Source organism: Stegostoma tigrinum, chromosome 1 (assembly GCF_030684315.1).
Source record: "Stegostoma tigrinum isolate sSteTig4 chromosome 1, sSteTig4.hap1, whole genome shotgun sequence".
NCBI classification, from domain to species: Eukaryota; Metazoa; Chordata; class Chondrichthyes; order Orectolobiformes; family Stegostomatidae; genus Stegostoma; species Stegostoma tigrinum.
The window spans coordinates 123,639,855-123,656,102 of record NC_081354.1 but is presented as its reverse complement, the minus strand read 5'-3'; the positions used below and the strand labels follow the sequence as shown (position 1 = coordinate 123,656,102).

The 16,248-nt window shown below is 42.4% G+C and overlaps 1 protein-coding gene across 3 annotated transcripts in view; it reads left to right on the top strand.

Moving 5' to 3' along the window:
- The window catches only part of LOC125459762 (uncharacterized), a 119,527-nt gene that overhangs the window by 70,255 nt on the left and 33,024 nt on the right, over nucleotides 1-16,248 (top strand). For 2 of the 3 annotated variants that reach the window (XM_048546591.2, XM_048546581.2), the window contains one exon: nucleotides 4,575-8,579. In XM_048546591.2, coding sequence (XP_048402548.1) covers nucleotides 4,575-4,641 — 67 coding nt within the window. In that variant the 3' untranslated portion in view covers nucleotides 4,642-8,579. Of the gene's footprint in view, nucleotides 1-4,574; nucleotides 8,580-16,248 lie in introns of those variants that run through there. The other variant, XM_059648356.1, reaches the window with a different exon arrangement.

Genomic DNA, 16,248 nt, shown 5'->3' with positions numbered 1-16,248 from the left:
TATCAGGAACTGTTCAGGGCAGGTCTGTATTGACAGTGTTTGAGGACATGCAGTGAGATTTTAATGATGGCTGGGGGACAAAGGATGTCAATTCTAGGATATCCACCATGTGATCTGCAGTTGTCGGAATGATGGTGCTAAAATGTGGTCAAAATTTCTCTCTCTCTGCTGCTCTACTAAACAGCCACTGTAATACAGTTTGTTTCCTATATTCCTGAGTCAGGCTGCATTGTTTTTCCAAGGTGGATAGTTGCAAGAAACCTTTTCATGTGCAAAATGTACAACTTCTCGTATGTGTAAATTAAAACAGGAGATGTGAGTTTCTTGATTCCTGACTCGGTTGACTATTTTCAGTCTCTTTAGCTAAAGTAGTCCAGCTGATTTCCTTTATTCCACTTTGGTTTTCTGAACTTGTGTCTGTCTGTCGTCGGGTGATTATTGCAGCCATTTCAGTGTTTCTTCTTTTCTCAGAGACAATCTTAATCCATAAAGGCCTCAGCCATTAAAATCAGTTGGGGATTGACAACTCATATTTTACCACTATTGTGATGAATACTAATATCCCTCCTAACCAAATATACAATGCTGTGGGCATAACATTTCCCTCCTGGTATATGAGCCAATGCAAACCGTAATTTTAAATGTTTTTCTTCATTCTAGGCATAGAGAGCAGCTGTTCCCCTTGGTCAAAGGTCAATAACAAAGGGGCATATTATTAAAATGAAAGGCAGGAGCTTTATCTTTTTGTCTAAGTCCTATATGGTCAGATGTACCAAAAATATCTCTTTTCTATCTCTATAAAGAGTTCAAATTGGTTTAATTGTAGCGAGGTTAATGCATTAATTCAGTTAATTCCAGCTGGATTTGATCTTTATTTTTGAGATGAAGTTTAGTCAGGGATGGTGTTGTTTACACAAGTGATCATCATCACACTGTAGTGTAATTGTGAACGTACTTAATTTCAGATGTAAGATTGTGCATTTTTCTAGCTACATTTAACTTTCCAGCTAACTTTGAAGCAAATGACATATTCCCATCCATATTTTCCAGTTAGTGATGCATTTATGCTGTCAATTATGTTGTATCATTCTTTTGTAGTAGAAGCTCAATTTGGCTTTTAATTGCTTGCATTTATCAGATTTGGGTATTCAAAAAATGTTGAAATATTTATAAATGCTTTGTCATTCACGGTTCGTTGTTTTCTGAATGTTTTCAGCAGTTTACTGAAGCATGCTGACTTTCACCCCAATGTTTGTCAATGATAATTATTGTAGTGTCCAAAGCCAACATCAATGAAACACTTTGCTGTGTCAGAGCACCCTTACCTGCCAAGTGATAGCATCATATTTGGGAGAATTAAGTACTCTTTTTTTTCTGAAGGTACCTCTAAAATATATTAGAATAGCATCATAGTACAAAAGAGGCCATTTGGCCCATTGAGTCTATATCACCAAAAAGAGACTACTCCCTCCATAGTCCCAATCTTCTGACTTACCCAGAGCCTTCAATGTTATGATATTTGAAGTGCTCATCCAAGTACTTTTTAAAGGTTGTAAGGTTTTCCTCCTCAACTCCCCTTCCAGGTAATGCCTTCCAGATGCCACTACCCTTTGGGCAAAACAGTTTTTCCTCAAATCCTCTCTAAACCTCCTGCTTTTCATTTTAAAATTATGCTTCCTTGTTATTGACTGTTTGACTAAGGCTGCTTTCTATTCTATTCATCCTGTCCATGCCCCTCATAATCTTATACGTGCCTATCAGCCCACCACAACTCCCCCAACCTTCTCTGCTCTAAAGAAAACAACCCGAGCTTATCCAGTCTCTGCTCATCGCTGAAATGTTCCATCCCAGGCAGCATCCTGGTAAATCTCCTCTGCACCCCCTCCAGTGCAGTTACATCCTTCCTACAGTGTGATGATCAGAACTGCACACAGTACTTCAGCTTTGACCTCACCAAAGTTCTGTACAGTTCTGACATAACCTCCCTGTTCTTATAATCTATGAGATGTTTAATAAAGGTAAATGTCGCATATGCCTTCCTAATTAACCTATTAACCTGTCCTGCCACTTTCAGGCATCTGTGGACAAGCGCTCCAAGAGACCTGTGTTTCTCTGAGCCTGCCCATGTTGTACTATTTGCTCAGTACTCCCTTGTCTTGTTCTTTCTTCCAAAATACATCACCTCACATTTATTAAATTTCACTGCGCTTCCCATCTGACCAACCTGTTTATGTTGTCCATAATCTAACATATTTCTTAGTCTCCACCATCAGGCCAATCTTTGTGTCATTGCAGACTGACTTATAATCATTCCCCACGTTCTCATATACATATTTTATGAATATTATAAAGAATAAAGGACCCAGCACTGATCTCTGTGGTACACCACTGCCTACTGGGCTCCAGTCATACAAGCAACCTTCTACCACCATCCTCTGTTGCTGGTCATTAGACAATTTGGATATAACTTGCTGCGTTACCCTGGATCCCATGATCTTTTAGCTTCTGTACCCGTTTCCCGTGTGGGATTTAGTCAAAGGCCTTGCTCAAATCCATAAAAACTACATAAAGTACCCCACCTGAAATAACTCCACAGAGGCCAATATCCCATCACCAAATCACCCTTTATTTACATATGGAATGTCCTTGACACTGATCCAGCTTAGTCAGAGACAGGTCTCATAGTGAACAAGATGTCTGACACTCCTGTTCTTGCGTATCAGCCAGAGCTCCCTGACTGGACCAGATTAACAGTCCCATTCAGGGAACTCATATTTTGTGAGGTCCACCTGGCTGACCTCATTAAAACCACTACACCACTCTCATCAAAACACTTGGTCACTTCCGAAATAATTCCACCAGGATTTGTTAGGCATGACCTTGCTCTGATAAAGCCAAGCTGCCTATCTTTGATCAAAACTTGCCTCTCTAAACGGAGCTTAATTTTCTCCTTCAGTATTTTCTCCAATAGTTTCCCTACCACTGATTTTAGAATGAGAGATACTGGGAACTGCAGATGTTGGAGAATCCGAGATAACAAAGTGTGGAGCTGGATGAACACAGCAGGCCAAGCAGCATCTTAGGAGCACAAAATGCTGCTTGGCCTGCTGTGTTCATCCAGCTCCACACTTTGTTATCGCTGATTTTAGAATCACAGGTCAATAGTTCCTTGCTCTGCCTTCACCACTCTTTTTCTAAAATAGCTGTCCTCCAATCCTCTGGCACCTGTCCTGTGGCCATAGACATTTTGAAACTTTAGGTCAGGGACTCTATTTTTGTCCTTCATCTCCCATAGCAGCCTGGAATGCAACTCATCCACAACTGGGGATTTGTCCGCTTTTAAATCCGCCAAAATCTCTGATTCCTTCTCACTTACTGTATTAATCTGCTCAAGAACTTTGCAGCCTGTATTCTTGAGTTGAGTGTAGTAACTCTCCCTCTCCAAAAGTAAAGATAGATGTGAAATATTTAATACTCTACCAATATCCTCCGGCTTCACAAAACCCAGCAGCCCAGCATTCTGGACAATTGGCAGGATTTGAACCTAGGTCCCCAGAACATTGTTTGGGTTTCTGGATTAATAGTCAAGCAATAACACCACTGGACTATCATTTCTCATTCTAGTCAAAGTTATTATTAAAAATAGTACTCACATTATGCTTCCCTGCTGACCTTTAAGGGAGAACGTAATCTTCATTTCAAGTTCCAGTACCTGTCTGATGTTGTAAGTGAAGTTGCTGAAATAAATTACATTAGCTTTCATCTGTCAAATATATTGGAGTAGAGTTTCCACTTTGTTCTATTAGTTTTGCACCACATTACATTTAAATCGATCATAGCAGCATAAAAATAATGTAATTTGCTGACCTTTCACGTTGGTTTAATGTTCAATTTAACTGGATCAGGCCCCATCTACAAAAGTTGCTATGCCCTAGGTTGAAATTAGAAGATTCTATTGATTATGATGGTTTGGGAAGTCTTTTCAGATCATGCTCATTTTCTTAGACACGCAGGCACCACTGGGATGAAAAGTGTTTAGGAAAATTACCGAGGTACATCAATTAGTTATTAAAAGATTCAGTACAGTTTTTGTAATTGTGTTCATTTGATGTTAAATCAAGCTATTCATATTTGGAGGACTGGACACTTGCTAAAAATAGTTCCTTTTGGTAAAAAGCAATTCTGAGCTGTATAAACCAAGCTGCAACAGATTACCATTCCTAAATACATCAAGATGTATATTTTTGTAGGAAAATATAAACAAATGCATTTGTTATGTCACCCAATTGCACTGGTGCATGGAAGATTTTATGTTTGTGAATACACCATAAATGCCAGTGGAAGCCAAACGAGCACAATTTTGAAGCAATTTTTCAGTGCACTCAAAGAAGAAGTTCTACCTCAGTATTTTCATACGGCATCTCTGATGCAAACTGAACAAGCATAAAATTTAAAAAAAAAGGAAAATAGTTAAGTAGATTTAGATTCTATTTCGGGCCTTTTTTTTGCATTATGAACGATACATAAAAAGCCAGTAGAAAGTGTCACATGTCATATCTCTCTTTCCTAAACAGGCTTCGCCGCAATGCAGAAGTGGCGCCTTACTTCATTTTTGGCGAGAACGAAGAGAATGCTGGGTGATCAATTCATCATCCTGAAGAGACTTATGCACAATGTAATTTTAATGCCTTATTTGCACATTCTGCAATTTGGATTGTTAACGATATTCAAGCCTGTTCTGCAGAACTCTGTTGGATTTTGAAACAGGATGACAGAATCACGGAATACTTACAGCACAAGGGGAGGACATTTGCCCCATTGCATCTGTGTTGTTCTCTAGAGGGGTAGTTCATTAGTGTCTCCATCTCCACCTTCTCCCCATAACCCTGCATTTCCTTCCTTTACAGATAATAATCCAGTCCTCTCTTGGAAACTGTGGTTGGATTTTCCCCTACCACATTCTTAAGCAATGTATTCAGGAAACTAACTACTTGCTCTGTGAAGATATTCTTCCTCATGTCGCCATTGTTTCTTTTGTAAGTTTTTAAAAAAAATCTGTGCCCTCTGCTTCTTGATTTTTTTCCCATTGTGAATAGTTTCTTCTCATTCTGTCCAAACCCCTCATGATTTTGAATCCCTCTGTCAAGTCTTCTCTCAAATTTTTCCTCCCCAAGAAGAAAAGTCCAAATTTCTCCAGTTTATGCAATTGAAGTTCTTCAACCCTGGAACCATTATTGTGAATGCTTTCTGCACTCTCTCATGCCTTCACATCCTTCCTAAAGTGTGTCACCCAGAACTGAAAATAATATTCCAGTTTATGCAAGTTTAACATAGCTTCCTTACATTTGAACTCTATAGCCTTATTAATAAAACCAAGGATTCTGAATGCTTTATTAACTTTCTCAATCTGTCCTGCCTGCTTCTATGATTCCTACACATAAGCTGTCAGGATGCTCTGCTCTTGTACCCTCTTTAGATTTGGAGACTTTACCTTATCTTATCACTTCATGTTCATATGACCACAATCACTTAACTTAAAACTTCTTGGCATTAAATTTCATCTGGCACTTATGTACCCATTCCCCAACCTGCGTGTGTCTTTTTGATGGTCTACACTATCCTCCTCATGGTTAAGAAAACAGAGAAGTTTTCTATCAACTGCAAATTTTGAAATTGTGCTCTGCGTTCTGGATGAGGTCATAAATCAGGAGCCATGGGTCCTAATGGACCCCTAGCAACTGAATCATAAACTTTCTTGAATTCTACTGTGGGGAAGCTTATCGAACGCCATGCTGAAATCCATATCAACCAGTTTACTCTCATCTACCTGTTTGGTCACCTTCTCAAAGAACTCAATAAGGTTTGTGAGGCACAACCTTCGCTTCACAAAACCGTGCTGACTATCCCTAATCAATTTATTCTTTTCTAGATGATTATAAATCCTATGCCTTGTAACCTTTTCCAACACTTTACCAACAACTGAGGTAAGGCTCACAGGTTATAATTACCAGGGTTGTCTCTACTCCCCTTCTTGAACAGGGGAACCACATTTGCTATCCTCCAGTCATCTGGCACTATTCCAGGAGACAATGACGAGTTAAAGATCAATGCCAAAGGCTCGGCAATCTCCTCCCTGGCTTCCCAGAGGATCCTAGGATAAATCCCATCCGGCCCAGGGGACTTATCTATCTTCACACACTGTAGGATTTCTAATACCTCTTCCTTGTGAACCTCAATCCCACCTAGTCTAGTAGCCTGTATCTCAGTATTCTCCTCGACAACATTGTCATTTTCTAGAGTGAATACTGTTGAAAAATATTCATTTAGTGCTTCCCCTATCTCCTCTGACTCCACACACAACTTCCCACTACTATCCTTGACTGGCCCTGATCTTACTCTCGTCATTCTTTTATTCCTTAAATACCTATAGAAAGCCTTAGGGTTTACCCTAATCCTATCCGCCAACAACTTCTTATGTCTCCTCCTGGCTCTTCTGAGCTCTCTCTTTAGGTCTTTCCTGACTACCTCGTAGCCCTCAAGCGCCCTAACTGAGCCTTCACATCTCGTCCTAACATAAGCCTTCTTCTTCCTCTTGACCAGAGATTCCACTTCCTTCGTAAACCACAGCTCCCGTGCTCTACAGCTTCCTCCCTGCCTGACAGGTACATACTTATCTAGAACACACAGGAGCTTTTCCTTGAATAAGCTTCACATTTCTAATGTGCCCATCCCCTGCAGTTTCCTTCCCCATTCTATGCTCCCTAAATCTTGCCTAATCTCATCGTAATTGCATTTCCCCCAGCTATAACTCTTGCCCAGTGGTATACACCTATCCCTTTCCATCACTAAAGTAAACATAACAGAATTGTGATCGCTATCACCAAAGTGCTCACCTACTTCCAAATCTAACACCTGGCCGGGGTGATTACCCAGTACCAAATCTAATGTGGCTTCACCCCTTGTTGGCCTGTCTACATACTGTGTCAGGAAGCCCTCCTTTCTTCAGAGCTGTGTTGTGCAGAACTTGTTCAAATACTTTTTGAAAGACATTAACAGTAATGCTTTCATCTAACCTCTCTCTTATGGCATCAAAATCACAAGCAAGCTAGTTATTATTTCACCACTAACTAATCTATGTTGGCTTTCTTTTCTTCATCCATAACTGCCAAATTTACTATTAATTTTGTACCAAATGATTGGAGCTTCTTCACCACTAAAGTTAAACTGACTGCCCTATAGTCCTTGATTTATCTTTGTACACAGTTTGAAGAAAGGTGTAACATTTGCAATTTCCCAGTCCTCTGGCACCACCTGCTGAATCATTGGAAGACTGGAAAATTATGGTCTGCCATTTCTAATGTCACGTCTGTCAGTATCCTTAAATGCATTTCAGTGAGACCTGGTGCCTTATCAACTTTCCAGGTGGCATATCCAATAACACTTCCCATTTTAGCATTATCTGCACAGCATCCTCTTCCTTGATAAGGATAGATAAAAAGTTAATATCCTTGCCATACGTCTTGCTTTCATTTGTAAATCCCCTTTATGGTTCCTAATTGTCCCTGCTGCACCTTTTACCAAATTTTCCTAATTATATACCTGGAGAAGGCTTCTGAATTCACCTTTATTTTAGCTGCCAGTTTCTTTTATATACTCTCTCTTTGCTTCTATAGCTTTTTTTTTAACTTGTCCTCTAAAACCTCTGTACTCGGTCTAGGTCTTGGCTCACCTGAAATTTGACATAACACATTGCTTTATTTTCATTTTACTTTCTATCTCATTTGTCATCACGAAATTCTACGATGATTTGGCTACCTTTCCCCTGGTGGAATATGCCTTAATTGTGCCTGAAGGATCTCTTCTTTAAAGGGAGCTAGTGGTTTAGTTTCAGTCTTGTCTGTCACTCTTTGATACCAATTTACCTGGGTGATAATGAAACAACATTTTTGTCAGTATTCAGGTTGAATATTGGTTTGTCAGTGAGATTCACTTATTCACTCAGAACACTACTATACCCTGTCTCTACGTAGTCCTAAGCTGCAGGGTAACTACATCCATTAATATACTACACATAAAGCTCTAAGCCTCATGGACATGCTGCAGTGACACCAGCTGCTTATTTTTATTTCCATTTTTTCAAACTCTGCTGTATGACTGATCCGGCTCCTGATTCCCTCTTCAGTAAGGTGATGGACCTGAAGCCAAGCCTTCACTTTATCTTCTCCCTCGTGCTGTCAGTTTCTTCCTGTGCCATTCCAGCACCAGGTTCTCTCCTTTGGTAACAAACAAATTTATCTGGTTGAAAAAGAAGCAATTGGATATATCCATGCTGGTTTTTGATAGCTGTCGACCTCTAGATCTGTAATGCTCACTATAACGCTCACAATCCTTCTGTTTGCAGTTACGTTCAGACCTTTTGTGAATCGGAGCATTCTTCATTCTGCGAGTTTTTACCTCTTATAATTTCATTGAAAGAGGATTCTTTCTCATGAGCTTTAGAGTTTGATAAGTCACATTTTGTAACTTGTTTATTTCTGTAACTTTGTAAAATCAATCTGAATAATATATATTATGATGAAATAGAGTATCTAATGGATGAATTGTAATGTTTCATGTGCAATTGTCTTAAAAATTTGTTCATTGAACTTGGGCATCGCCAGCTAGCAAATTTTATTTTCCATACTAATTGTCCTCGAGAAGGTGGTGGAAAGTCACTCGAAGATGCCAAGAACTACAGATGCTGAGGTCAGAGTCAACACAGTGTGGAGCCGAAGGAACACAGCAGGCCAGGTGGCATCAGAGGAGCAGGAAAGTTGACGTTATGGGTCAGGAGCCTTCTTCAGAAATGGGGGAGGGGGAAGGGAGCTCAGAAATAAATAGAGGGAGGAGGGGTAGGCTGGGGGAAGGTAGGTGGGATGGTGATAGGTAGATGCAGGTAGGGGGTGGTGGGGATTGGTCAGTGGGAAAGGTTGGACGGATTGGTGGGAGAGAAGATGGATGGGTTGTATCAGGTCAAGGTGAGAGGGAGGAGGGGTGGGGCTAGGGGAGGGGAGGTTGGATGGTGAAAGGTGGATGCAGGTGGGGGCTAGTAGGGATTGGTCCGTGGGAAGGGTGGGGTGGAAAGGTGGGGAAGAAAATGGACAGGTCGTGTCTAGTCAAGGAGGTGGGGATGAGAGGGAGGCTTGGACGTGGGATGCGGCCGGGGGTGGGGAGATTTTAAAATTGGTGAATTCTATGCTAAGGACATCAATTTGTAGGCTCTCGAGGAGGAATATAAGGTGTTATTCCTCCAGTTTGTGGGTAGTGTCATTGTGACACTGGAGGAGGCCCAGGATGGGCACGTCACCTAGGGAGTGGGAGGAGGTTGTTAAAATGGTCAGCAACCAGAAGTTGTTGTCGATTATCATGTACACAGCACAGATGTTTCACGAAACAGTCCCTGAGTCTGCGCCCGGTCTCACCGATGTAGAGGAGGCCTCGTTGGGACCAATGGATACAGTAGACCAGGTTGGAGAATGTACCGATCACCCCTCTCGGGTTTGGAAAGTCTGTGTTGTACCTTGAATGGAGGTGAGTGGGGAGGTGTAGGGGCAGGTGTAGCACTTCCTGCCGTTGAAGGGAAAGGTGCTGCATGTGGTGGGGTTAGTGGGGAGAGTGAAGCGGATGAGGGAGTCATGGAGTGAGCAGTGAAAGGCAGATAGGGACAGGGAGGGCAATATCTCCTTGGTCGTGGGGTCAGATTGTAGGTGGCGGAAATGGCGTTGGATGATATGTTGAGCTTGGAGGTTGGTGAAGTGGTATGTGAGGACTGGGGACACTCTGTCCCTGTTTTTTGTTGGGAGGAAGGGTTTTGTGGGCAGAAGTGCAGGAAATGCAAGAGATGCAGTTGAGGGCATTTTTAATCACTGGAGGGATAAGTTACAGTCCTTGAAATAGAAGGAATCTGGGATGTTAGGGAGTGGAACACCCCATCTTGGGAGTAGATGTGGCGGAGGTGGAGGAATTGAGAGTATGGAATCGCATTCTTGCAGGAATATGGGTGAGAGGAGGTGTAGTCAAGGTAGCCATGGGAGTCAGTGGGTTTGAAATAGATGTCGGTGGTTAACAGAGATGGCAACTGAGAGGTCCAGGAGGGGGAGGGAGGTATCATTGATGGTGCGGGTGAACTTGAAGTTGGGGTGAAAGGTGTTAGTAAAGCTGATGAACCGTTTGAGCTCCTCATGGGAGCATGTGGCGGCGCTGATACAGTCATTAATGTAATAGTGGAAGAGGTGAGGGATGGTCCCAGTGTAACAGCGGAAAAGAGACTGTTCCATATATCCTACAAAGAGGCAAGCATAGCTCGGACCCATCCAAGTGGCCATGGCCACACCTTTAGTTTGTAGGAAGTGGGAGGAGTTAAAGGAAAAGTTATTGAGGATGAGGACAAGTTCCGTTAGGCAGATGAGGGTGATGGTGTGGGAGGACTGGTAGAACCTGTGGGGGAGGAAGAAGCGGAGGGTATTTAGGTGTTGGGGGCCAGAGATTTTGAAGTTATGGAGGAAGTGGAGGACAGGGGTAGCGTCCCGAACATTGGTGTGGAGTTTCTGGACCGGGGGAAAAGATAGAGTTGATGTAAGCGGAGATGGGTTCAGTGGGGCAGGGGCAGGCAGAGACAATGGGTCAGCCGGCGCAGTCAGGTTTGTGCATTTTGGGAAGGAGATAGAAACAAGAATTGCGGGGTTGGGGAATGATGAGATTGTAGGCTTTGGGTGGGAGATAATGTTTGGATGGTCTGAGACTTGATGGTTTGGTGATCAGAGGAGGGGTCATAATCGAGGCAGCGGTGGGAGGAGGTGTCAGAGGGTTGGCGCCTGGCCTCGACGATGTAGAGGTCAGTACACACCACTACTGCGCTCCCCATCCCCTGCTTCCCAATCTGCAGAATTGATGGTGAAGTTGGAGTTGGAGCGGATGGAGCAGAGGGCTGCACCTTCCATGGGGGAGGGGTTGGAGTGAGTGAGAGGGGTAGAGAGATTCAGGTAATTGATGTTGCAATGGCAGTTGAAGATGAAGAGTTCGAGGGAGGGTAAGAGGCCATGGTATGGTGTCCAAAGGGATGGGGTTTGTCAAAGGTGGCAGATGGGGTTGGCAGAGGGTGGGTTAGACTCCTAGACAAAGAAATAGACAGGAGGTGGCGGAAAAAATGTTTGACATGAATGGAATTCCTTGATGTGAGGGCACAGGGGAAAGAAGGTGAGTTCTCTACTGAGGGCTGACCATTCATCCACAGTGAGGGCGGAGGTCTGGGGAAATGGCGAATACTCGGCATGGCTTGGGACTGGGGTTGGGTATAGATCTGGGGCCGGAAGTGGGGATGGGGACTGTTTTGGGAATGGGTGTATGTATGGGAATGGTCACGTAAGTGGTGGTAAGTTGCCTTTCTGAACTGATGCAGTCCATATGATATTGGAACACCCACATTTATGGTAGGGAAGGAGTTCCGGGACTTTCCAGGATTTTGATTGAAGGAATGGCAATACAGTTCCAAGTCAAGATAGTCTGTGCCTCGGAGGGGACCATATATTAGGAAAGCTTCAAGTTCAACTACAAACCTTCAACATTCGATTTCATCTAAGGTAATGTTCAAGAGCTCGGCATGAGGAATTAACCAAGCTTTTGCTTCTACTTCAAGTCACTGTGTTTTTAAAAAAGAAGCACAGCTAGGTGTGGTGACAATTGGGAACCAAACATTTGCTTGAAAATGGATAATTGAGGAAATGGAGGGTAATTTTAACTTTAGGGAAGCTTCAGGGACTGTTGAGTGTTCTGGGAGTTTTTCTTGAGACCCAGATATGAACTTCCTTCGCATGTGAAAATGAAGATGATTAAAGCGGAGGCTAGTTTGACATCTTTAGCCTACAAACTGCATGCCTAGAGGAACCTGTCATAAAGGATGTCCAGACTGAATCTGTAGGTGGAGGGCTATTAATGAGCCTTTCTAAAAATAACTCGCCTTTAAAGGTTCTTTTAAAAGTCAAAAACAAGCACAAAAATAAGGTTACAGCATGTACCATGACTGAAAACTGCAAACAGTTAAACCTGACACTCAAAAACGTGAGTTGGTGAACTGTTTTTTCTTGTCATAGCCCTATATTGGAGGACACATTTCATGGAAAGCTCAGCTGAAGGCTCATGGATGTCAATAATTAATATTGACATACAGGGATTTTGAGCTTAGCTGATCAGTAGTGTGTTGCATGCGTTGTAATTTATATCATCAAAAGGCTTCATTTTTGAAGTAATTGTTATGAGCTTGTTATTATGCTGTGCCTTGGAATACCTTACCAAACTTTGTTGGAATCCATCTACAAATACCTCTCATGGATGAAAAATTCCGAGAGGGGAATGAATAGGCTGATGTCTGGGGTGAAGGCTGAGTGTTGAAAAATTTGCAGGACAGCAGTGACCAGTTATAGAGGTAATAATTTTATTCCAGTTAGTGAATGAAGAAACTACTGAGCATGTACTGGCTAATTAGGTGAAAATTGCTTCATCATTGAAAGGTATTTCACAATTTACTGTTTTCACATTTCCAACTAAAGCACAGATCTGGAGAGAATGTGATGCCAGATAGCCCAGTGCCTTCATGCTGTTCTCAGACCAGTTTATAATTGCCTGTACGTTATGGTCTGATCAGATCACTTGCAGTCACAAGCAAAAGGCAGGTTCTATAAGATTAAGAAAACTGCTGACAAAATCAGAGGGATATGCATGCTGAAAAGTGTGATCGGTAAGAATTCTATTTAATTAACGACTATGAAATAGTTACAAGAAATGGCTGCAATTATGACTTTTTTTACACTTCTCAAACAGCAAATTAATCATTTGATCTGAGTAATTATCGCACCTTAGTAAATTCACCGTTGAGTGCACATTATTTGGAAAAAAAAGATTAGCGAGTAGCAAGGATAAAATTAATTTGCAACATCCCTGAAAGTTTCTGAGAAAGGGTGCGGAGTTTAGACAAAAACCGAAAGATCTGTGGATCCTGTGAATCTGAAATAAAAACAGAAGTTGGCCAGAAAAGCTCAGCAGATCTGTCAGCATCTGTGGAAAGAAACTTGAGTTAACGTTTCGGGTTGAGTGACCCTTCTTCAGTGCTGATGGTAACTAGGAAAGTGTCAGTTTAATGCAGAAGATGGGTGAGGGGAGGGGTTAAGGAGTAAACTATAGGTGAGATAGAGCCCAAAGAGAGGGAAGAGCAGATGAACGAAGGAGTGGATAACAATCTGGCTAGGAAGGTGGATAGCTATTAATGGGCACAGTTAGTGACTAACAATGGGCTGCATGTAATAGCAAAATATGTGGTAACCAGGCCTGATATGTGGGGCAGGGATGAAGACATGGGAGAGATCAAGCCCTAAAGTTATTGAATTTGATATTGAGCCCAATAGGCTGCAGGGTCCCCAAGGAGAAAATGAAGTGTTGTTTTTCCAGCTTGCTCTAAGCTTCACTGGAGCATTGCAGCATGTCTGAGACAGAAATGTTGGCCAGGGAGCAGGGTGGTGTTTTGAAGTGGCAGGCAAATGGGAGTTCAGGAACAAAAACAGAAGTAGCTGGAAATGCTCAGCAGCGCTTGCAACATCTGTGAAGAAAAACTCAGAGTTAAAGTTTCAGATCCGGTGACCCTTCCTCAGAATGTTTCAGGTTACTGGAACCGACACATTAACTCTGATTTTTTTTCTTCACAGATTCTGCTGAACTTTTCCAACAACTTCTGTTTTTGTTCCTGATTTACAGCATTTGCAGTTCTTTTGGTTATTGACTGGAAGTTCGGGGTCTTTTTTGTGAACAGAACCTAAGTATTCTGTGAAGCGGTAACCCAGTCTACACTTTGTTTCCCATGGCAGACAAGACCACATTGTGAGCAGCGAACACAGTAGACTAGATTGTGTGAAGTGCGGGTAAAGTGCTACTTCACCTGGAAGGTATGTCTGGATCTTGGATTCTGGGGAGGGAGGAGGTAAATGGGCAGGTGTTACACCTTCTGCGGTTACAGGGGAAGGTGCCATAGGGCTGTGGGGGAGTGTTGGGATGAAGCAAGTGTGGACCAGTGTGTCCCAGAGGGAACGGTCCCGGCAGAAGGAGGACAAGGGAGGGGAGGGGAGGGGAATATGTGTCTAGCAGTGGCATCTCTCTGGAAGTAGTGGCTAACTTTAATCTTCTGGATGTGGATGCTGTTGGGATGGTAGCTGAGGACAAGGGGAACCCTATTGCCATTGTGGGAGGGAAGAGAGGGAGTGAAGGCCAAATTGTGGGAGATGGATCAGACCCAACTGAGGGCCCTGTCAACAATGGTGCTGGAGAATCCTTGATTGAGGAAGAAGTGGGCATTTCAGAGGCCCCCTTGTCGAAGTTGGCATCATCAGAACAGATGTGACGGAGGTGGTAGAACTAGAGGAAAGGAACAGAGTTTTTACAGGAAGCAGAGTGTGAGGATGTGTAGTCAAGTTAACTATGGGAGTCGATGGGTTTATAGTGGGTATTGGTGGCCATTCTATCCCCAGAAATGGAAATGGATGTCGCGGAGGGGAAGGGAGGAGTCCTTCCTGCACTCGATCTGTTCATTGAGAACCGTCAAAGTGACATAGGTTACTTGTCCTCACCCTGAACAGCTTCTCTTTTAACTCCACTCATTTTCTTCAGGTCAGAGGGGTGGCCGCGCGTAACTGCATGGGCTGCAGTTATGCCTGTTACTTTGGAGGTTACATGGAACATTCCTTGCTCGTGGCCCACTCACAACTCTTTCTCCAATATTTCCATGATATGATCAGTGCTGCTTCCTTCTCTCATCCAGAATTAGAAAAAATTATTGAGCTTGCTTTCAAATTCTGCCCCCTTTTCACCCTCACCTGGTCCATCTCTGACTCTTCCCTCCACTGCCTCAATATCTCTGCTTCCATTTCTGGGGATGAACTGGGCACTAATATCCATTACAAACCCACCGACTCCCACTGTTCCCTGGTTTATGTATCCTTTCACTTGCCTCCTATAAAGGCTCCATCCCATTTCCCAGTTCCTCTGTCTCTGTCTCATATGTTCTGATAAGGCCAGCTTTGACAAGGGAACCTCTGATATGTCCATCTTCTTCCTCAACTAAGGGTTCCCCAGTATCATTATTGACAGGGCTATCAACTGGGTCTGACCTATCTCCTGCACTATGGCCCTCATCCTGTCTTCCCAAATGAGTCACTTGTTTGAAAGCAGACCTAACCATTCCTGGATTCCACTTTTTTCAACAGAACTTCTTGTGGTCTATACATTTCATCAGTTGCTTCTTTGTATGCAATTCTGATGAGATTTGAAGTATAATAGTATCACTTTATGATTTTAATTAAATTCGATAAATTCTTGCATAATTAAATTGGGATCAACATGAGGAGTAAGAGATCAGGCTTTTAACACATTTGATAGAAGCTGACCTGACTGAAATTTAGTTCTACACAGTGTGAGTTTGGGGAGGAGATGGCATTGTGATTATGTCATGAGACTAGTAACCCAGAGACCTGGGTTAATGCTTTGGGCACATGGGCATGATGCACAATAGAAGAAAGTGAAATTTGAATCAAATTAGAAAAAAAATCTAGAATAAAAAGCTAGTCCAATGGTGACCATTTAAACATAGTTGATTATCATAAAAACCCACATAGTTTGCTAAAGAAAGGAAATCTGCTGTTTTAGCCTAATCTGATCTACATGTGATTCCAGAACCACAGCAATGTGATTTACTGTGAGATAACAAAGTGTGGAGCTGGATGAACACAGCAAGCCAAGCAGCATCTTAGGAGCACAAAAGCTGATGTTTCGGGCCTAGACTCTTTTCTGATGAAGGGCCCGAAACGTCAACGTTTGTGCTCCTAAGATGCTGCTTGGCCTGCTGTGTTCATCCAGCCCCACACTTTGTTCCCATTATCTCTGATTCACTCTTGACTGTCTCCTGGGCTGCTAGGAATGGAAAATAAATGCTGAACTAGCCTCAGAATTAATAAAAGAAAAATCTTTGCATTCAAACATTGTAACTTGGTTTATTGATCTTGTAAATTTATTCTTTTATGAGATGTAGGAGTCAGTAACAAGGTCAGTATTTATTGCTATGGAAAAATTGGTGTGCAAGTAATGATGGGCAATTATTGCTGGCAATCTTCAAAGCCCAAGAGTAAATTTTTAAAAGTAAAGTCATTAGAAATGTGTTACCATTACTCTTTT